Source organism: Saccostrea cucullata, unplaced genomic scaffold (assembly GCF_032062105.1).
Source record: "Saccostrea cucullata isolate Sc308-1 unplaced genomic scaffold, CSIRO_AGI_Scuc_v1 ctg454, whole genome shotgun sequence".
NCBI classification, from domain to species: Eukaryota; Metazoa; Mollusca; class Bivalvia; order Ostreida; family Ostreidae; genus Saccostrea; species Saccostrea cuccullata.
Genome location: NW_026933264.1, coordinates 500,148 through 522,684, shown reverse-complemented (window position 1 = coordinate 522,684; position 22,537 = coordinate 500,148). Strand labels below are relative to the sequence as shown.

The window sequence follows — 22,537 nt, the reverse complement described above, 5'->3', positions numbered from 1 at the left end:
AAGTGTGATTATAATAATATACACATGAAAGCACTCTATGCATAAATTGGACGTGAGGTGCAGCTCATTAAGAATATAATTCATTGCACAAGCCAACAAGTAAGTAATTTTTTGTCTTTTAAATTTAGTATATTCCTTAGCTTAGTTTATTGTTAAGATTTTTTTTCATCTATTTGGTATAATATATATACGAAGAAAAATTTGTTTCTTAATTCTGTTTGTTCAAAAATAGAATTTGTGATTGGATGTCAAATTTTATTTGTCATGCGTGAAATGCTTTATTATAATTTTACGTAATTAAAAGGGCATGCAAGTCATTCACAGAATTGTAACCGAAATTCATTTGAGCGGATTTATAAAATCCTTGCTTTTTATAGCTGTTTTATCCTTGTGTTAATAATCAACACTACTTTAATAATTTATATAAGTGCATTTAAAGCATGCGCAGACAATAGAAGAAATGAGGTGGGCTGAGGAAAGAGTATTACTATTAACAACCTGAGAGAATTTATTTGGAAAATAAAAATAATAGAACTTGGGTACAATCTACTGTCAATATGTTTCTTTTTAACATTTGATGTGTGCACGCATATTGTATATAGAGATGTTAAAAAAAATTAAAAATGGATGAAATATCTAATTGCATGAGATAACATTTCCTTAAAGGAAAAGTAAAGAAAATGAAGAGAATAAAGAAGCAGAAAGAACAATATTTTTGATTCCTGAAATAAAAAAAAAGAAATGCGTGGTTGTTTTAGTTGATTCGTTGAAAAGAACTGGAACTGCGCAAAGTTGGAAAGACCTTTGAATGGAGATAAGATTGACGTTTGTTCAATTTAATGTCAGTTGCCGATCGCTTCTCCTTTATTATAAAACTATAAATTGAGGTAATATTTTAATTTGAGCCTATATTGATTTAAAAATCCCAAACATTAATTTCACACCGAATATTTTAAGTTTTTATGTTTTATAAATTGTTTTATAAATTCTATATTATTCTTCATTTGAATAGATAATGTATAAAATATCATCTGTTCGTATATATTTAATTTATATTTTTTGTAATATTTACATGTATCAATCTTACTCCATTTTATCCAAAGCACATTACTTTCTACTTTTTTTGAAAGTATAATATTAAGGAAAATCCTATAAAAATACTTTTTACTAACTTGTAGTACAAGATTTCCCTTATTTTTCTATTTTCATGTAATTAAGAGATTGTTATTGCTTACCTTATTTATTCTGGCAGCATGTGCAGCGAAAGATATAATTTACAGAAAAACCAGATTTGCGAGACTCTGAAAAATGACAAAAAGTTATATAACAATTATAAACTTTCCGGCTTTTCACACTTCATACAATATATCTTTGTCCCATCTGTTACAGAGAACTATATTTTTGCTTGTTCTGGCATTGGATTTATGGAAGATTTCATGGTTATTTCTGTAAAGAATTATTTTTAGCTAAGAACTTTGAAAAATCTGTATTTAATTGAAGGTGCTAAAGAAATTAATTGAAACAACTCTTCTTAGTATTTTTTTTCAACAGACGTCATACTTTTGAATAGATATTCACTTTTCTGAAATACATCAAAATCAATACCACACAATAAAAGGTTATATGAAGTCCGTTCATATAAGGTTAACTGAAGAAGCTTGCCGGATTATATCGTACATGTATCGACATAAGAATGGACTATACATCGTCGATATATCTTAATGTCAAGTTGAAGGCCACATCAAGTGTTTTCTTATTTTCACGTATTTTGCACAAATTCTGCTTCATATGAATACAAAAATAGATCTGCTAACAACGGGGCGCAATTGGTACCCATGGGAATTCTAATAGATTGTTGGAAGACCTGGTCTCCAAAAACAACATAGATATTGTCAATCAGAAACTCAACTCAATCTTTTTGATGTTAACTTCAGAGTGCTTGTGTGTATAATCAGAATGTTTTGTAACAAAATAATTTTGCAAATGAGCAATGACAAGGTAAATAAATTGACAAGTTCCATTTTTATTTTTTTTTAAAAGCAGCTTGCAATGATATCAAAAATCCTAATCTTTAATTTATTGTAGAGAATGGCTCTGTATAAAGTTGAAATGCCTTAATTTTTAGCTGTTGATTTTGGAAAAATCTTGTGATTTCAAATTGTCTAAAAGTTCCTTGGAATTTTAGATCTAGAAATGTACTCCTTTCTTGAATATATTGTTGCACAGTACTCTTGAAGTTTCTTCTTCACTACTATTAATATCTTATTGAGAAGTAAAGAAAGAGTCTTGGTTGTACATTTACTGGAAACCGCTATGTATCTTTTTTTAAGGATTCTCATGACGTTTTGGAGTTCAATATATATACGGTAGCTCAAAATTATTTTGGTTCTTTGGGATATTCCAAACTGACATTTGAATTTGAAGAATTTCCTCCTTAGAAAGGGAACTATGAGTATGAGTTGGATTACCACTAGAAATAAATCCAAGTTCTTCTAAAATACAATTTATAAAATGATTAAAGATACCACAGAGTATGACACATCTGTTTTGGATATTTTACTTGAAAAAGACGTTATTGATAATCTAACAACCAAACTCTATGATAAACGTGATGACATCAACTTTTCAATCGTCAACTACCCTTACTTTTGCAGCAATATACCTTCATCACCTGCATACGGAGTTTATATATCTCAGTTGATTTGATACACAAGTTCATGCTCTACGTATGAAACATTTATAAGGCGAGGTGAATTATTGACAAACAAGTTGATGAAACAAGAATATCAGCAGTCTTGTTTAAAGTCATCACTTTGTAAGTTCTATAGTGGCTAAAATAACTTTCTTGGCAAATAAAATTTATCATTATGTCGGTCAAAAGCTCTACAGACCTCATGTTACTTGCTTCAAAAATTCGACTCTAAATAAAATTATCTGACTCTGATTCTGATTGAGTCCAATGCTGACCGACGTTTTTTCAAAAAAATTGCTAATCCATTATCAATACATTTAATTGGCGACGAATTTTTCCGTTATTTCCAAATCACGACAAAGTGCACAAGGGCGGGTACGACCGGTCGGCAGGGGATGCTTCTCCATGGTACCGATCCAACCTTTGATGTTTTGGAGGTCCATGTATGTTCTTTTCCTATTTTGTATTGTTTTATGAACTTTTGATCTTGAATACTGTTCGTTATCTCTATATGTTTTATTATATGAAAATGCTTCTCATAAGAGATGTTTTAAAATAAGGTAAGCAAAATTCATTCCATTGACAGGTTATATTTGTTAACAAGTTTATCATAACGACTATAGAATTTACAAAACGCTGACTGTAAACGAGACTTTTAAAATTCCTCTAACACCAACTAATTTGTCAGTAGCATACCTCGGTATTAAAAATTATCGTAATCAGAGCATACTCTGAATTAACAAATATGTTTGAAGATGGAAGCCCCACAAGTGGGTGATTGTGGGTATAACAACAAAAAGTTCTCGTTTGAAATACAATTTAATTGATAGTATTACACCCAAATGTGAAACAGATGAGGCAGAATCTTTGGTGTCTTTACTTCACTGAGACATATCAAATCAATAGGGAAATAAATTATCTTTTAAATATTTTTTAATAGATGTTCTTTAAAAATTTAACCGTTCACGGTACCCTAGTGGTAGAGCGTTTGCTTCGTGATTGGGAGGCCCGAGTTCGATTCTCGATCGCAGCGGCGCGTCAAACCAAAGACGTAAACATAGGTAGTGACTGTTCCTTCCCCAAGTGCTCGGTATTAGAAGTGAAAGTCACGGGTCTTTTGGATATGATCTTAAAAACGTAGGTCCCGTGTCGCGGTAGGCGTTAGTAAGATAAAGAACCCTCACTGCTCAATGGCCCTGAGTGCCGAGTATAGGTCTAAATTTGAAGCCTTTGACCGGCATACGGTGACGTCTCCGCATGAGTGAAAAATTCTCGAGTGGGACGTTAAACAACATGCAATCAATCAATTAATCAAAATTTTAAGTTTTAGTATATGTTTTTGCATTCACATACAATAGAGAATCGTTTGTAGAAGTGGGGAACCAGACTGAAATTTTTAACCCGAGAATCTCCCTCCTTCCGTCCCTATAAAATTGCAAGAATTTACTTTGTGTAAATATTTATGTTATATTTTTTCTTTCTATTCAATACATCAGATTGGTTTGAAAGACCATCGATTTAGGGGCATTAAGAGGATTTTATATAGATTTTTTTATTCTTTGATTTTTTGATTCTTTAGTTTTAAAAGTATTGTATCTTAAAAGTTGAACTTGTGTGTCATGCTATGCCTTTAACGTTTGCATATTCAATTTTCATTCAAACAAATAATTCACATATTTTGTTAATAAAAAACAATGACTGCTTAATATCTATTATTACTGTATATGATTATAAATATTTTAATTCCTTCAGCGTCAATTCAAACTAGATTTAACAACGAAGATAATTGTCATTTCCTGCTTTAATTTTTACCCTTTACGTGTTAACTAGACAGCTAGATAAATTGGGAGAATGCACTTGATCGGCTTCCATTCAACATTTTTTACCAAATGTTTTTGTGTCATATTAAGTCTAGATATCTTATTTTTTAATCTTTTTTATTAACTTAAAATTCAGGTATTCTACTCATTTCGGTAATTAGAAGAAGAATTTGCATTACAGTTTATCTCTCTAGATTAATGGATTATCAAAAGTCAATCGAAGTATATAATAGAATTTAAAATTCTATTTTTTCAGTATATGTAAATCAATGTGTTAACACATGCCTTTTGAACACACAAATTGAATAAAAGTGCGAATCACCTTTATGTAAAGTTTGTCAGTTTACATATCCATAAATTCTGAAGAAAGAACGTTTAAATTTTTATTATTTCAATCACGAAATTTTACAATGAATAATCTTTGAAGCCTACATACCGGTATATACAATCCGTTATTTATGAACAACAAAAGGATACTTTATGCCGCGATTTAGAAATGAAACGTAATTGAAATAAAAATTCATGTGGTTTCAACTTTAATTGTCAAAATAATAAATAAAATAAACTTATAAACTTTCGCCGAATATTGTTTAAGACAAAATATCATAAGAACACGTTAGACTTCAGAAACATTCATTTTTGACCATGTTGACATTGATGACAAACGCTCAAGCCTCTAAAGCGAAAGAAGCAAACCGACGACACCCTTGATTTGCTCATAAACAGGACAGAATATAGGATGTAGAAATAATACATGTAATAGGATGGTAATAGGTGCGTTTTTCTTACCTATAGGCGCTACTGAGAACTGCTTGAACTGATTTGCTAATATTAGCATGATTATGAAAGACGATGATTTAAAAATTTACACTTGTGATCTGACAGAAACATAAACATTATATTCCTGTCTCACTCCTGTTTGTCGCCAGTTTCGTTTTTAATTAAATTCAAGTTTCTTTAATCGTTTATCTAAAACAGACTAAATGTAACGATTGGTTTCAATTTTTTGCCAGTAAACATTAGGTCAAGAAAGAAATTCTGAATGCAAGAGAAATTTTATCGATGTGTACACTTTTTCCTGACTTTATTCTTGGTCAATCAAAACACTGAAAATCAATAAATGAAATTACGATTGATATTATACCTGATATAAAGGATTAATTTGACTGGACATGAAATTGATTTATCATAGAAAAAATGTGAAAAAGTTATTCAAGTTTAAATCTTTGTGCTTATTGTAAAATTGATAAAATGTCAAGAAAACGAAAAGTGATTAAGCTTCAAATATCGAATCAATAATGATTTCACGCAGAAGAGGTTGAAAACAGAAGTCATGAGGGAGAAAGCCAAGGTAAAAGTTTAAAGCAGTGGGTCAAATTCTATAAATGGTCAAAGTAGTAAGGTAAAAAATATTTATACCCATTGAAAGGTACTGTCACAATAAATGCCAATGTGATGTATGAAAGCCCGAGCACCAACTGTTCAAAATTATGGCCAATGTTAAAATAAAATACTTTTTGTAAGAGTGGTCAAGCTCCAAGGTCAAGGTTAAGAGGTAAAATTTGATGATACCAAAAGAAAGGTCCTATCACAAAAAATATGCCTGTGATATTTGAAAGACACAGTTTCATCCTCTCAAAAGTTATGGGCAAGGTGAAAGTTTTTGCGGACTAACAGACAGACAGAGAGATAGACACACAGATAGGGCGAAACCTATAAAGCTTAGAATTTCGATTAAAGAGGCATAAAAATCATTATAAGATAATGAGCTAACAATATGTATGCATGATTTCAGTCATCATTCGACGTAACGAGACATATTTGCAAACAAGGTAAATACTTTATCCATATAGTTTGCAAAGTTTGCTTTAAATATGAACGATGAAATCCTTGAATTATCAACTTTCTTCTCGGTTACCTTCCTCAGTTATGAATTGTTTGATAGAAGAACATAGTATCGTATAATGAGTCATCTTGGATATATTATACATATATCCTTATGCGGTTGATTAGTGTACATTGATACATTAATAAGGGAAGTTGAGATTAAACGTTGAAGTCCTTAAAATTATCATAAAAGTTAGTTGTCGGTTTGTCCCCATACTTTTTTTTCATGTAAAATATCAATACAGCAAGAAACATATGTGTCAGATTCTTTATCATGTTTATACTATTATTTCAATGGCATATATGTATCACTTGATTGATTGATTGATTGTATGCTATTTGACATCCCATTCGAGAATTTTTCACTCATATAGTGACGTCACCATATAAAGGTGAACGGCTCCAAATTTTGACCTTTACTCGGCACTCAGGGTCATTGAGCAGTGAGGGTTCTTTATCGTGCCAACGCCTGCCATGACACGGGACCTCGGTATTTATGGTCTCATCCGAAGGACCTGCATCGTTCACTTCAAGTGCCGAGCGCATGGCAAAGGAACAGTTGCTACCAATTTTTATCGACTTAGGTCAGTCGCGGCCGAGATGTGAACTCAAGACCTCCCGTTCATGGAGCGAGCGCTCTACCGGCTAAGCTACCGTGAACGGTCAATCGAAGAAGAGGAAAAGAAAATATTTTCTTAAATAAAACGTCATCGATGATTTTTCTCTTTTATCTGGTTTTGCAATTGTTTCCTCATGTTGACAATTTCAACTTTATTTTCAATTCAAATTTTATCTATATCTGAGTATTGATATAGGCCTAGAATTGGTTCTATTTACAGCTGCTAGTTGCCTTTTAAATTTGTCATTTGTAAAATTATTTTGTTCAAAACATTCTGATTGTACACACAAGTACTTTGAAGTTGAAATAATAAAAAGATGCTTGAGTTTCTGATTGGCAATGCCTAAGTTGTTTTTGGAGACCAGGTCTTCCAACAATCTGTTGGAATTCTCATGAGACCAATTGCACCCCCTTATCAGCTGATCTATTTTTGTATTCATTTGAGGCAGAATTTGTGCAAAATCTTATGCATGAAAAGAAGACAATACTTGCTGTGATAATTCCCATTCTTATGTCGATACTGTATACCCTGGTGAACTTAAGATAAAAGACACCACAGAGCCTGACACATCTGTGTCATTTTGGATATTTTACTTGAAAAAGACGTTAATGGTTATCTAGCAACCAAGCTCTATGATAAACGTGATGACTTTAACTATAAGTACTATCGTCACTTCCCTCACCTATGCAGGAATATACCTTCACCACCTGCATACAGAGTGAATATATCTCAGTTGATTCGATACGCAAGAGCATTCTCTGCGTATGAACAAATTTCTAAAACGAAGTTAAAACGAAGTTAAATATTGACAAACAAGTGGATGAAACAAGAATTTCGGCAGTTTAGTTTAAAGTCATCATTTCGTAAGATTTGTGGTCAATACAATGACTTGGTCAGGAAATACAATTTATCATTGAGGCAAGTGCTGACTGATGTTTTTCATTATGATATTGTTAGTCCATTATTTAAACTTGAATTGATGTCGGATTTTTCCGTTATTTCCCAATCATGTCATGGGTGTGACCAAGCGGCAGGGGATGCTTACTCCTCCATAGCACCTCATCCCATCTTTAATGTTTTGGAGGTTCGTGATTGATCTGCTCCTATTTTGTATTGATTATCGACTTTTGGTCTTGAATACTGTTCGTTAATTCCATATGTTTCATTCTGTATAATTTTCGAGAAAACATAAACAATTCAACATAAATTATTATTTTTTTGAAATATACGTAAGATTTGAAAATATTTTAAGGTATGTGAAGTCACGATTAGGTCTTCACACATCCAAACTAGTTGTGATAATAAAGCGAACATAGAGGAATGAATAAAGCTGTCAAAAATGTAAAATATTAACACATTATAAGAGAAGGTTAAAATGTGATAATTGTATGGCATGTTTTAAATTAAAAAATTGACTGCATTCAGAACACTATAAGACAAAAATCCCCCCTATTTCTCATAAATGCCAAATATGAAATCTTCTCCATAAATTTAAATAATAATAGCTTTTCAATTATACTTTTTAATTGAATCACCATAAAGCATTTCATAACGAACTGTGACTATTTATAAATTTTTATAACAATCCTTATTTGTTTTTATCATGTTGATAAATTTATCCAAAAGATAAGCATTAAGAAAACATAACAGTTAGATCTAATAAACAAAGTACATCATATGTTATCCTTCTGCAATCTTTCAAATGAAGGATATGGAGATAACGAACAGTATTCAATATCAAATCTATCAAATCAAAGCATATTTGATAATGCTTTTCCACGAGACATTGATTAGCAATGATTTTAAGCTTGAAATAAGATCCAAAAAGTTTTAACAAGAATCACAACATAAAAATATGTGATTTCTCCTCTTTAATTCCCAAATGTATTCTCAAAAGTTTGTACAACAATCATGTTGCTATCCATTGATTACTTGTACTAAAACTTAAGTAGTTGTATTGTATTTTTTGACAAGTGAAACAAGCTATTAAGTATACTAAAAAGGTTTAATGTGGATGTAAAAGATAGTATCAGTAATTAATTATTCTAATATTTTTTCATCTTTATGGCGACGTGAGTATTTTCGTCCAAAATTGTTTTGAACATATTTTACATATCCTGTTTCACTTCAGTTGAGTAAAGATTAATTTATTAACCCAAGCCAAAAATAAGTTTATTTAAACGGCATGTTGCAAATAAAAAAAAAATCATCTTAAATTAGTTGTATATGAAAAATATTCATAAGTAATATTAAATAAATACATTTCTGGCAGAAAAAGCTATATTGACAGAAGCTTTAGATTATATTCTTAAACATAACAGCGTCAGTGTAGTCTCTGCATGGGAGAACATCAAGGGAATGTTTATAACAGCAATTGATAGTTGTCTCTCTTTGCTACAAAACATAAGCTTTACATTTTTTTCTACTTTTTTTTTATTTAAATTAATCTTCGGAAGCTTTTGGTTTATCGAGCGAATTAGATGACCAAATCTAGGAATATTTTCTACTGTTTATTTTTGTATTAAACGCTGTTGTCAAATTGGAAATTTTTGAAAATCTTCAAAACGGTATTTGTTAAGTTTTTATGCGTCATTCCTTTATAGAATAGACAAAATAGTGAATTTATCTTTCGGATGTTTACATTTTGGAATTGTTGCATAAATCCTAGTAATAATTTCTTCTTTAAACTCTTCGTCTCTCAAATTTTATAGCATGCAGTAGGGTCCTCTGCCAGCAAAATAAGGAAATTTTCAAAGTTAAAAATAAAAAAAAACTTCCAGAAAATTCTCAGTGCTTTATATCATAAATTGCTTATTAATGAATGGTTCCTATCTTTCTATTTATAATCTTTTTTCTAAGATGCTAATGTACTTGATCAATATTTGTTTATTTATAAAAGGAAATGTCAATAAATTTTAGAAAATTTTTGTGATGTCAAGCTTATGATAACCTCATAGTAAAAAAAAAAACAAAAGCTCTTATATTTGACAAAACACAAGACCCTCTGGAAAAACTGTGGTATAAGTCTTTCCTTTAACTATTGTCTTTCGTTTTTAACCCGTTTTTAATTATAATTTAAGTTTTCGATTAGAGTAGAAAAGGAAAACTAGAAACGTCAGAAATAGGGGTTTGGTTAGGGTTAGTTTCTTTTCTAATGTACCGATTATTTATGCACGTATTCTCTCATTCTTTTGTAATTTTTTTTTAATGAAAAAACAAGTTTTGATTTTACTACCACTTCTTGCGAAAAGAAAGGTTCTGAATAAAAAGTGGCAAATCATTTTTTTAAAAGAGATGAAAGTACTTTGACATGAACCCTTTAAAACCACTCTTCAACGCGAACCATTAATGAACATAAGGATAGATGTACATGTCTTGATTTTCCTTCCACGATGCCCCGGATTTTACAGTCTTCTTGTAATTTGTTTTAAATACAATCATAAATCAAATAGGTGAAGAAAACGAACTTTGATTGGGAAAAAAATAAATAATAAAAACCTGTAAATAGGGCATAAAACAGAGACCCCGAGGAAACTCCAAAGGGTCTTCTGTTATAAGTCACATGCACCCGCCGTAAATCCTATGTACTGTTGAGCTAAACGAAAAATTCCATAGTCAATTTTAAATATGTCAGTAGTAAGGGTATATTGCTACATAAGTTTGATGATTGAAAAGTTTAAGTCATCACGTTAATCAAAAAATATTTATTGTTAGTTAACCATTAAAGTCTTTTTCTTGTATACTTTAGCAAACAAATGTGCCAGACTCTTTGGTGTCTTTCATTTCAAGCTCGGTGGGATACATCATGTCTGTATATGAATCGAAGAAACTATTGTTGTTAATAGATTGATAATACGCCGTTGAAAGTATTATTAATTGATAATCTAAATGTCAGGCTGAAGGTCACATCAAGTGTTTTCGTCTTCTCATGTTAAAGATTTGAATAAATCTTGCTTTATATTATTTATATTATTTCGGCACTGCTTATTATGTATGATTTTACAGATTTATACAAGACGGCTTAAATTATTGATCCTTGTATTAATGTACTATACAATATTTACATAAATGAATGAATTTAAAAAGAAAACACACGTTTGAATACTGATTTGCACAAAAGTTTGAGGAAAAAGAATACAAGATGAAAATTGTACTGCTTATAAAACATATTTATCAAATTTATATGTGATTTTTTTTTCTGTATTGAGTATTAATAATCTAGGGTTTAAATTTGGCGATTAAAATTGAAGCTGTTTACTTCAAAACCACCAACATAATCCAAAGTTTGCACGCCACTAAAATTATCCGTTATGCGACAATTACCAAAAAAAAATAGTTCTGTAAATAACGCGGCACAAATGTTATCCATTGAATTCCGACAGATTATTGGAAGGCCTGGTCTCTAAAACCACATATTTTTATGCTAAAACATAAAGATCTGTTTTATATTTACTTCAGAATATTTCAAAATGAACTGATCAGTTCTTTTCCTTCGTGGATCATTATTTCTTTTAACATATTTGCTTGTTTGCAGAGGGAGGATAACAGAAGGCCACATGAATCATTCAGGTGGTTGAAATAAGGTCCTCTTGGCATTAACGGTCGGCTGAGTATCACGATTTTACTTTCTTCAGATTAGACCTATCATTATCATCGAGTTAAGTGCTGATTGACGTTTTTCATACTAATTGGTAGGCAATTATTTATATACAGAGTACTGAGTTGACGAGAGATTTTCCGGTTTTTTCCCGATCATGACAAGGAGCACACTACAGTTGTGACAGGGAATGGTCATTTCTCCAAAGCACCCAATCTCTTCTCTGATGTTTTGGAGGTCCATGTTTGCTCTGCTCCTATTTTTTGTTTTATTGACTTTTGAACTTGAATAGTGTTCGTTATCTCCATATGTTCCACCTAATATAATCCCTAAACCGCATCAGAAAAGCTGGTCAGATGGAACTCAATTTTAGACTAAGTCAAACTTTGTGATCAATATCATTCTCATGCGATTTGTCTTCTTATCTATGTTTATATATAGGAGTGAGATGAATTTCAATGTATGTAAGTAGTTACACACACTCCTTACGCTCAAGGGCGGTGCAGCCCATGAAATTATCAGATTTAATTGCTAATATTAAAAATAGTAGAAATTTTGCAAATTAGCTGAAGATGTTGAAAATATGTATATACATAGACAAGAATATATTCGGTAAAAACTTTAACTACTGTGTTTCAATACTTATTGGAAGCTAAAATATTCGAGGTCTCTTCGCGTTCTAATTCGTAATGCTTCCATTTTTAAAAGATAGAAATGCACAACTCTGGTAAACAACAAGTGTGGTTTGGTCGCAGGCGGGTCAAGTATACATAATAAATTTTGATTGAAAGATTAATTGCATGTTGTTTCACGTTCAGTTCGAGAACTTTTCATTCATATTGAGATGGGGCGACCTACCGATGAAAGCCTTCAAATTTAGACTTTAATCAGCATTCATAGCCTGTGAAGATTTAAAATCCACAATTTTGCCTCTAGTTCTAGTACAGGGTGACTGGCGAAGAAACAGTCATGGTCTACGTTTACGTTTCAGATCTGAGCGGCGCGATGAAAAACAATCAAACCCGGGAGTACCGACTATGAAGCAAAGCCTTACTAGAAAACTACCGTTTTTCTTATAAAGGACATTCTTAGTCAATACTTAGTAAAACTTGTAAATCAAAAACACCTATGTAGATTATACATTTTTAATGGAACAACAAAATATCTTTCTTCAACATTACATTCGAAATTAATGACTACGGTGATTGAATGATATTTTGGGTACTCGTACATTTAGATGCTTCATTTTCTGAAGTAAAGTCGCTTATTCATCGACATTTAGAAGTGTGAAAATATGCTTTCATTCATCCGTTTAGTCCAGCAAGGCTCTAAAAGATAACTGAATGCAAGAGTCAAATAATTGACACTAATAAGGATATATAATTAAAAACCGAACAATAACGAAAACAAAAAATAACATTTATATATTACTGTTCCTGATCGACGACTTTTTCGGGGTACATGTCAATTTCTCTTTTAGTGAATTTTTTTTGACGATTTTTAAATCTCTGGTGTTAAGGGTGGGGTAACCACCACGTTAAAAGGCTAATGGATAACTATGCAAGAGACAGCACAGGAAATGCGATAGATGACGATGAACGAAAACAGATTACAATAAGTTATACGAGGGCTAAAGTAAACCAAAAAACTGATTAATTAAGTATTTGGTTTTTCCCCCACGAGAAAAATGAATCTGATTTATTGTTCTGTTAATTTTTTTAAAATAAAATTTTATTTTGAAATTTATTGATATAGTTAATAAAAATATTAACGCAATATACACATTACCATTCATAGTGTTGTTTAAACGTATATAAGAAAGTAACATTAACGTTTCACTGGCTAATCAATTGCTAAGCACTCATTTTGGGTTAAATAAACGGAGTGCTGTATTTTTATTGTTTTCTTTGATGTCGATAAAATGCTTTCAAACAACTTCAATTGGTTGGACTACTTCTTCGAATGGCCTTTTAACTGGGATTTCTATTGGTCCTGGTGTATTGCATGATTTCTGAAACATAATAAATGAATCAAAACTGAATACCGGTACTTAAGAAAATGCTTAATATTAAAAGGGTCTTAAAAGTTTCAAAAGTATCATTGATGAAATTGTGTGTATCTTTCATGACTTTATTCTAACATGAGTTGTTTGGATGAAAGTATAATATAAGAAAGGCACAATTGAAGTAAATTACCTCATAGCATTTTCGTCTGCAGAGCTTTGCGCGATAGTCAAGGTGCAGAGGCTCACCATCGATTAGAAAGAAACCTTTCATTTCAACTCGTCCAAGCCATTTCTGGTTTAACTCGAAAGGCACATTGGAAGGAGTAAATCCCAAAAGACTAACGGCTGATTCTATAGGACACCTAGGTAAAGAAATTAAGATAAACATCAAATAAAAGTAAGAAATTAAGACTTAAGTATGTTAAATGACCTTACCATATCGAGTTCATCCCAAGCAATAAAGAAAATACTTACTCGTCTTCAATAAGCTTTATAGTTTTCACTTCGTTAGTCTGTCTGTCGATACTATACGCCTCTAGGTATCTAATACGTGCACCCTGGGTATCTAGGTAAGTAGAGAGTAAAACGTTAATAAACAGTTAGTTTGACGAAGGTTACTTGGGTTGATAAGATTGTTATTTCAGTATCAGTGTGTACCTGGGAATTTCCCAGTAGATTGTGCTACAACATAGAAAGCATCATTTCTTTGAACTTGCTGCAAAGGAAGCTCATTGGAGTCCACAACTTGAATAGAGAGAGGGTTCATAGCAGCCGTGACGTCGACAGGGTTCTCTCCAATGCGTCTGATTTTAAAAGAAGTGTTAAAGTGTTATGAGTAAAAAGTATTTCAATGGGATGAGAATAATATTTAGGTGCTTGTGTATTACCATTTATAGTTAAAACATTTTATCTTCTTATCTTGTTTGTAGAAAACATTGTATTTGTTACCTTTGCCCGTAAACACATTTGACGTTATGTACTGTATCAGACATGCTGAATAGGCCCTTTGCATGTGCAGTCGCAACCTCAACCTCATATATTGTGTCTCCTGTCTATTAATAATAAAAAAGGTATCTCATTCATTAATATATCTCCTTATTAACGAGAACAGATTCTATAACCTGAAACATATTGACAATATAAAAATTGTTTGTATGAAACATATGGAGATAAAGAACAGTATTCCAGATCAAAAGTCTATAAAACAATACAAAATAGGAGAAGAGCAAACACGGACCTCCAGAACGTGTTTTTTTTATTATTAAATCTATATGTTAGTTTGTTTAGGATAAGTCTTTCAAAATGGTAACTGTGCTTTTACTATCATCTAATGCTCTGATTTATAATTATGGAATTTCATTTTTAAAGATTTATCTTTTCAAAAATGTGAAACATGTACCTCTGGATTTTCTGTTTTCTTTAACGTACATGGGGAAATAGCCTCATGAGGTATATCTAACTCAAACATCTTAAAACCTGCGACGTTGGTGAACATTTCTCTCAGCTTGCAACCAAACATGCTTTGCTTCAAAAACATTTCTCCGTTGAAATTAAGAGGTCGATACGCCCTTATTTTCATTGAAGACATTCCACAATCGGCACTCACTTAAATATTCATAAAAAGTTTAACATTAGGCAAAAATAAAACGGAACGACTTTTTACAATTAAAAAGAAAAAATCGCTTCCATATTCAATGTTTCTAGACATAACATGTAATCTAATACCCGTTTTATCAAAACGATAAAACAAAACATGTAGAAGTGGTATTTAAAGATTACGTGACTTTTGAATTAAGGGGATGAAAAATTGATATTACGACCATTTTCTGAACTTACGGACAGGTACTTCGCATTTGGTTCCGATATAGTCTTCTGGGCAGAAACAACGTGTCCCACCGAAGCAGATTCCTTTGTTCATACAAGTGGCTCTGCAGGCTGCTCCCGTTGTTATGGCAGCTGATAATTTACAATAAAAATTTTATCATTTTTATGTTATATCAATTTCAAATATTTACTTACAGTGGGTTTTATTATCTAAATGCTGTAAGTTTTTTGAAATATTGAAACTTTTCCTCTCTTAAGATTATGATTTGCAATTTGAACCCCAATAGCTATTGTTATAGAACCTTTTCATCCAATAAAATTATTTGATTTTTTTTTTACATTTTTGTATTGCATAATCAAGTCTTACCAGCGTCCAAACCGCAGTCGTATTCGCCGAAACCTGGAGGGCACTTGCACCTTCCAAAGTAATCACAAGCCCCTCCATTTTTGCAGTCATAACCGGTGTTTAGACAATTGTATCCCAATCCTGCAAAAAATCTGTGTTTTAAAAAAAATCCATATAATTTTTATAAAGATATATTAAGAAGCAAAATTCTTAGAGCCAAACTCTTGAATATTTGCTTTAAAGGCAATTGCAAGGGAGTGATTTTTGTTTATCACGATAAAATTTGAATAAATCAAAAGAAAATTGAGTGTTATTTGTCAAACATGACAGTGGTAGTTTGAATAAAAGGTTATTGCAAGGTTATTGCAGGAATATCAGTACTGTGATTTAATTGATAAACAATTTTCAATGAACTTCTTTGATTCCTGGTATAGTGTATATTTAATCATCACTAATTGAATCGTAATTTTTCAATAAGTGGAAAAAAATCTTCGGAGAAACTGAGAGTAAAGCAAAATGATGGCTTCTGAACATTTCTATATCCTTGCATGTTGAGATGAGTATATTTAATGTTTTCACATTCAGTTAAACTCACTTCAGTAATTCGGACTAGATATCTAATAGCATTTCAGGTAAGGATAATCTGATTAAAAATAATAACAGCTGTTTTGATGTTGTTTTGTTATATCTCATTTGTTTACTGTAAGGTTTCTTTTCTTTCATTCCTCATTCTTTTGAATGCTTTAGCATTCTTTACATAGTTATAAATTCTCTTTTCCATCTTAAACTTACCATAGCCGACAAAAGACAAGAAAACCAGTTGGAAGAGAGGTGACATTATTCTAAAATAATAAAAAAAAAAAGATATAAAGATAAAAAAGGCATAAATATTGAATCTATTTTGGACAAAGTTCATGAGACGTAGTCACGAAGTTTATGGATAGGTTATGCAATGGTATCAGGAAGAAGCGTCCATTGTGCATTATTTTTCATCTCTTCACAATTGTCACTCTTTCAATTTACATGCTAAGTAAAGTTGTCCGACAAGGAAAATCGTGCGACACCATTTACCAAGGTAACTAATGTAATTCAAGATGTCAAAGGCAGTATAGTTTATGCTTAAAATATCAAAGTGGTTTAAGTTTTAAATTGTAAGGCATCCTACATAATTAATGAAACCTCAATTAAGTTTTATTAATTGAACTGAATTCAATTAATGTCTTGCAATAGAATTCCAAATTCTACTTCTTATTCTTAAGCTGTCACGCCTTCAGCAATATAGCCAAAGCTGACTCCTAAACAATAATAAAACATTGGTATTTGGCTATTAAAGATAATGAGCTTTTCGTATTTTGGAAGGTTGAATAAAGGTTTATTTGTATATATTTTCATAACTTAATGTATTTTCAATGTATTTTACGATAAATAAATTTAGAAAAACTATTCTTATTCCAAATTTGAATTAAAAAGCGGAACCTTTTTAAACCATACTTCTTTTACGGGCCGAATGAAACTGTCATAAATAAAAAAGAATATGCAGTTTTAATTAGTCAAACTGGATGACTGTGTCGCCAAAACACATTGGTGACACTTCATTATTTATAGTGATATTTAATATAACACCTGCCAAGAATTACTGCACAGGAGTCACATTAAATAAGGATTTTTTTTTCAAATGAAGAAATTGATTACAAGCTTTACCACATTAGTTAATTAAAATTTAAACTAACTCCCAACTATACAAAAGCAATATTAGAATAGACTTTTGGCTGGCTTATCTTTGTTTAAGTTTTGGATATTATTTTCTATCATAAGTAAATGTTTCGTTTAGAAACAAACCCCTTTATAAAGTGTTGATTTCATAAGGACTTTTTATCCATAATTAAACTGGGGAATAGAGAAAGTAATACATTGCCAGGTAAACGACAATAATATTCTTATCATTGTGTAATATTTTTCAAATAAGTGTTTACGTTTTGCAGAATAAAGGTTTGATAAAAAATAAAGACAGATAAAACTCGTTTACTTTGTAAATAGTTTGGGAACAACTTGAAAAAAACTAACCGTAAGTAAGTATCATGCATGTACAATTTATCTCAATCATATTTTTGTTATTGACTTTCCGACAACAAGGTAACTTACATTAACATGTGCAAGAGGTAAAAAAAATGTAAGCTTAAAATGAAAATTGACATCAAAGCCTTCTTTTTCTTTTCAAACACAATTCATTTAAACATATAAAAAGTGACCCATGTACCTATTGCACATAAATTCATTATAGGCAATTAAAGTTGATTCAAATATTACTTACTTCTTTTGGGTTCCTCTTGGGTTCTTGAAGCATCCAAACTGGCTAATGAATTTCATTATGGCTCATTTGCATATCTCAAATTAACATTTCTCTTGTGGTTGAAGATTTGGGAGTAAATTGTATTAATTATTTTAAAAAACGTTACATTTGTGAAAGTAACAGTGCGCATAATTTAGATGACAAAGCTTGTAATTCATAAAGGTGAAAGATTTCGGATTCTAGCTGCTTTCCAAAGAAAGAACACGTAAGTTTATAATTGATTCTTGTTAAAACGGTTTTCAGTGATTATCAGATTTTAAAAATTATTTCACGTTTCTTTTAGAGAAATATCAAAAAATTTGTTTTGCCTTATTGTATTGCTATAATTTATGGGGGTTTTTAAAAATATATGCTCAACACGGTATATTTTTAAGCAAACCATTGATTTCAATTTATTGAATTCCGACCTTTATTTGTTTGGAAGATTTTTATTTATAATATGTTTGTGATGCATATTTCTGACAGTTTTATTTGATTACAAGAAGAATAGAGTTTCGAAATTATGCTTTCAAATCAATTTAGTGGATAGGCTTTTATTTTCATTTTTTGCATATCTTAAGATGTTGATGGTGTTGGACATTAGAATATTTTGCTCGTGTGTGAATGCCTTCAGTTTAATTAATTAAACAAAACGAGTCGTCTACAAGGAATACAGAATATAATTCTACATGTATTTTTACAGTTCTAGTTATTAATCCCCCCCCCTGGTTCAACAATTGATAAATTTAATGAAACAGTTCTTGATTTCCTTGAAACACTGCATGGATCTTAGCTATCTCCATGAGAGTTGTAACTTATTCAATATTCATTTCAAAATATATAATTCCTATCAAATTTACATCGCCATTTATTGCCAATTCTATAAACCTCATTCCTGATATATACGCCTTATATATCATTGTGCTGGACATTAAGAAATAAATTAGCATACTTTTTTGATTCTAACTTATATCTGTAAATTAAACTTTGATTTTACTAAAAAGAAATTGAACACAATCGTTTATGAATGGACGTGTTTATATTCCTTAAATTGTCATCAAAGATCCCCAACATAAATATCTTGACGCATGCGCTACAATTCGTGCTTCTATTTTTAGAATAAAACATTTTCTTTATTAACGTTTTGTTCCACTCAATTTGCTCTGTCTATATTTTACAATAATTGAATTATTCTACTTTTTGAAATTTAATTACATTTAACTTTGTATGGAGGTTTTAAATGTCAAACCGCTGATTGGAAGCTTGAGAACTAGAATCATTGTTTAACAATAACGTTGTTCAATCCAAAAAAAACGTGAAAATTCCTTACTTCGAAATTGATTCTTTATTTTCCATATTTTGCTCTATGAATACAGAATAGACACTGCCTGTTTCTAATCAGCACAAATGTCAGCAAGAAGTCGTCATATATGACAGATTTAATAACTCCCAGAGTTTATGTAAAATATAGCCCTTTTTTTTAGTTTTTTTTTAAATGTCAACACATTTTTCGACATAATATATATATATTCTAAAAAGGAAATAACAGTCTGGGATTTATCCAGATTGAAATTTATAATATGAACACGATAAAATATAACTATTATAATTATATGTAATTTCAGAAAGCTTTCAGATTCTTATGCAAATAAAGGCATGGCATGTTATGATTATAAATTTGACATACACATTGAATAAATCAAATTTTGAAAATTTTATAAATTTATAAATTGAAACTGTCTAACAAATCATGTAGTCAAATGGTTTGGCATTTAAATTTTAAAACAAAAAGTTATTTTTACAAAAAAAAATTGTTTTAATGAATTAAAATTTGGTTGTTAAATGTTTTCGTAGACAATATTCTTTTATGTGAAGCTACATCTTAATATTTGTACCTGCAATAACCTGAAAAACGACAAATATATGTGTGAAATATTTCGACGAGTGACCCTTAACAAAGTAAATGAAGGATTTCGACGAGTAACGTATACATCCTTATTTGGAAATGTCCTGAAGAATTCAGTTTAATGCATAACAATGCATTAATTATAAACCTTTGTTGGGATGAGGTTGGGAGAGTATGTTTTAAAATAAACAATCATTTCACAAGCTAGCTAGCTAGATATGTCGTGTTGTTTATCATTAACTACTTATCAAAACGTTTTGGTTACTTTTTATCTGTCGTATTTATTTATGTGCAATATTCTCTTCTCACTTGCATACGGAGTACATTTCTCCCAGTTGGTTTGAAACGTAACAACATGTTCCACAGACAAACACTTCCTATTACAAGGCAACTTATTGACAAAAAAATGATGGATTTAGGATGGTAACTTTCTCTTTAAACGTCGAAATCTAGTAAAGTCACCCTATAGTCGATTCATTGACCTTTTCAGCATATTATTATATAAGTCGAGTGCAGACTTTTTTTCATAATTATTTTAAGGCTATTATTTACAAAGTGAATTGAGTACGGATTGTTCTGTATGCCGTGTCATAAGGTGCACACTGCAGGAGAGACAGGCCAACAAGGAAAGTTTCTTTCTCTATTGCACCTGATCCCGCCTCTGATGTTTCAAGATGGCTTCTTTTGCTCTGCGCCTGATCTGTATTGTTTTTGTTGACTTCTGTGCTGGATTGCTGGCAGTTATTATATTTTATTCGAAATGTGGTAAAGAAAAGTTTATATTTGGCTAGAGAATGCTCTCACGTTTAAGATGCAGAGTTTCTGATAGTAATGAATATTTTATCAAAAGCGGAGGATCTATATATTTGTCATAGTAAACAAAAAAGGTGATGATAGCAAACGGAAATTTAACTTATAAATATTTGAAATATTAAGTTGATTATCAAGGCAGAACAAGGATCCATGAAAATAAAAAAATAATATTCTTCATAGATTGATGCTGTTTTTAACTTATTTTAGTTGTTACATAATCAACTTTTGTCATGATTAACTTTTTTTTTTTAAGATATTTTTAAGTGATGAGATAACTTTAAAAAAAAAACCTTCTTCTTGTTAATTTTACTTGCTAAAATCTTATCATTTGATCTTTGAACACTTTTTTTAAATATCAAGATGATTCAATTATATATGTATATCTATGTATATAAATTATTTATGAACTAAAGCACAATTGCATCCAAGAGACAAACCTATGGTTTATTAATTTACAAAAGTCATGCAGACACGGATATATTTAACTTAAGAAATTAAGATCTTCCTTAATTAAATTAGTAAAAAATAACAACAAGTGTTTATTTCAAGGCCAAAATGTGCAAGTGCTCTGTAAATACCTGCAATTGATGGTGAGATGATATTTTTTCGTTGCAGAATGTCCTTCTTGCATATCCTTGTCACGTGTTGCCTGGTAGCTATAGGTTTGTATAAATGCTTCTAGAAAAAATAGTAAAAATGCTGATTTTTGTCTTCTATCCAAGCTAAGCAAACATTAAGTATTAAAATCAAAAGCTCCTACATTACCCTAACTTCAACTCCTTATAACATACTCTTAATATCTAAGAATTTGTTTCATCAAAAAATGGTGAATGTCCCTGTTCTACAGAGTAGTTAAATTTACAACATTATGTTAAAAGAAAAAATAATAATATTTTGAGTATAATAAAGGTGATTTCAAAGCATTCACTGATTTTTATGTATTATATTATTTTAATTTATAGCCTCTGCTTTGTATGATTGCACAAACAATGGAGGGTATGGTTGTAAATATGGCGGCAAGTGTCATTTCTATGGCTTCTGTATTTGTCCCAAAGGCTTCCAAGGCCACGATTGTGGGTTAAAAACGGGTAAGTCTAACAGAATAACATAATATATACGACACAAAGGAAATTGTTCTTTTTCTGAATACATAAATATGCAATAAAATTCTTTCTGATTAAATTAGAGAACAAATTTAGTACTGTTTATAACAAAAATGCATCTTTTCCGGATTTGTTGAAACCTGAATCTTTGTCTTACAGAATTTATTACCCCAGCTGCCGCATGCACTGTGGACTGCAAAAATGGTGGAACATGCTATGAGAAAAACAGATGTTACTGCCAAGATGGATTCATTGGCGAATTCTGCGAAATTCCATCTAGTAATGATAACTAGAATTACTAGTAATCTAATAATTGAAAGCCAACGCGAATGTTAAGAATATAAAATAATATTCTCTTTAGGTGCATGCAATAAAGTTTTTGAATCGAAATGATATCAAGAATATATTAAATTGTAAACGATTGATCCAAGTCAAAAGACAATTCTATAGCTTATTTATAGTATAACATGCAAAAACAGTTATGTTTTAATAAAAATCAATATTGATTTTTCTGGAAAACAATGTAACATAAAAATAATTTGACAATAAGCAAAGTTAATGTCTATATAATGATACATGTGCATTGGTACCTCAA

General features: G+C 30.7%; 2 protein-coding genes across 4 annotated transcripts in view; one reads left to right on the top strand and one right to left on the bottom strand.

Annotated features, from left to right (window-relative positions):
* The first annotated feature begins 13 nt into the window (after positions 1-13).
* The window catches only part of LOC134237814 (gigasin-2-like), a 29,949-nt gene continuing 7,425 nt past the window's right edge, over positions 14-22,537 (top strand). For 2 of the 3 annotated variants that reach the window (XM_062719961.1, XM_062719960.1), the window contains exons 1-4: positions 18,241-18,346; positions 21,455-21,501; positions 21,802-21,927; positions 22,102-22,221. In XM_062719961.1, coding sequence (XP_062575945.1) covers positions 18,279-18,346; positions 21,455-21,501; positions 21,802-21,927; positions 22,102-22,221 — 361 coding nt within the window. In that variant the 5' untranslated portion in view covers positions 18,241-18,278. Of the gene's footprint in view, positions 100-18,240; positions 18,347-21,454; positions 21,502-21,801; positions 21,928-22,101; positions 22,222-22,537 lie in introns of those variants that run through there. The other variant, XM_062719962.1, reaches the window with a different exon arrangement.
* LOC134237813 (EGF-like domain containing protein 2) lies at positions 13,269-18,173 on the bottom strand. Its single transcript, XM_062719959.1, has 10 exons — positions 18,103-18,173; positions 16,584-16,633; positions 15,813-15,932; positions 15,458-15,577; positions 15,021-15,226; positions 14,570-14,673; positions 14,279-14,424; positions 14,096-14,186; positions 13,812-13,983; positions 13,269-13,627 (listed from the first exon to the last, which is right to left on the bottom strand). Exons 1-10 carry the CDS (start codon positions 18,156-18,158, stop codon positions 13,544-13,546), a joined length of 1,149 nt encoding a protein of 382 aa, XP_062575943.1. The 5' UTR covers positions 18,159-18,173; the 3' UTR covers positions 13,269-13,543.

Bases quoted from the DNA above. Each gene is read 5' to 3' on its own strand.
- LOC134237813 (XM_062719959.1), bottom strand. From the start codon at position 18,158: ATGAAATTCATTAGCCAGTTTGGATGCTTCAAGAACCCAAGAGGAACC. The intron at 14,674-15,020 runs GTACATGTTTCA...TATTATTAATAG, and splicing joins AGAAAACAGAAAATCCAGAG to ACAGGAGACACAATATATGA. The intron at 13,628-13,811 runs GTAATTTACTTC...ATTATGTTTCAG, and splicing joins GCAGACGAAAATGCTATGAG to AAATCATGCAATACACCAGG.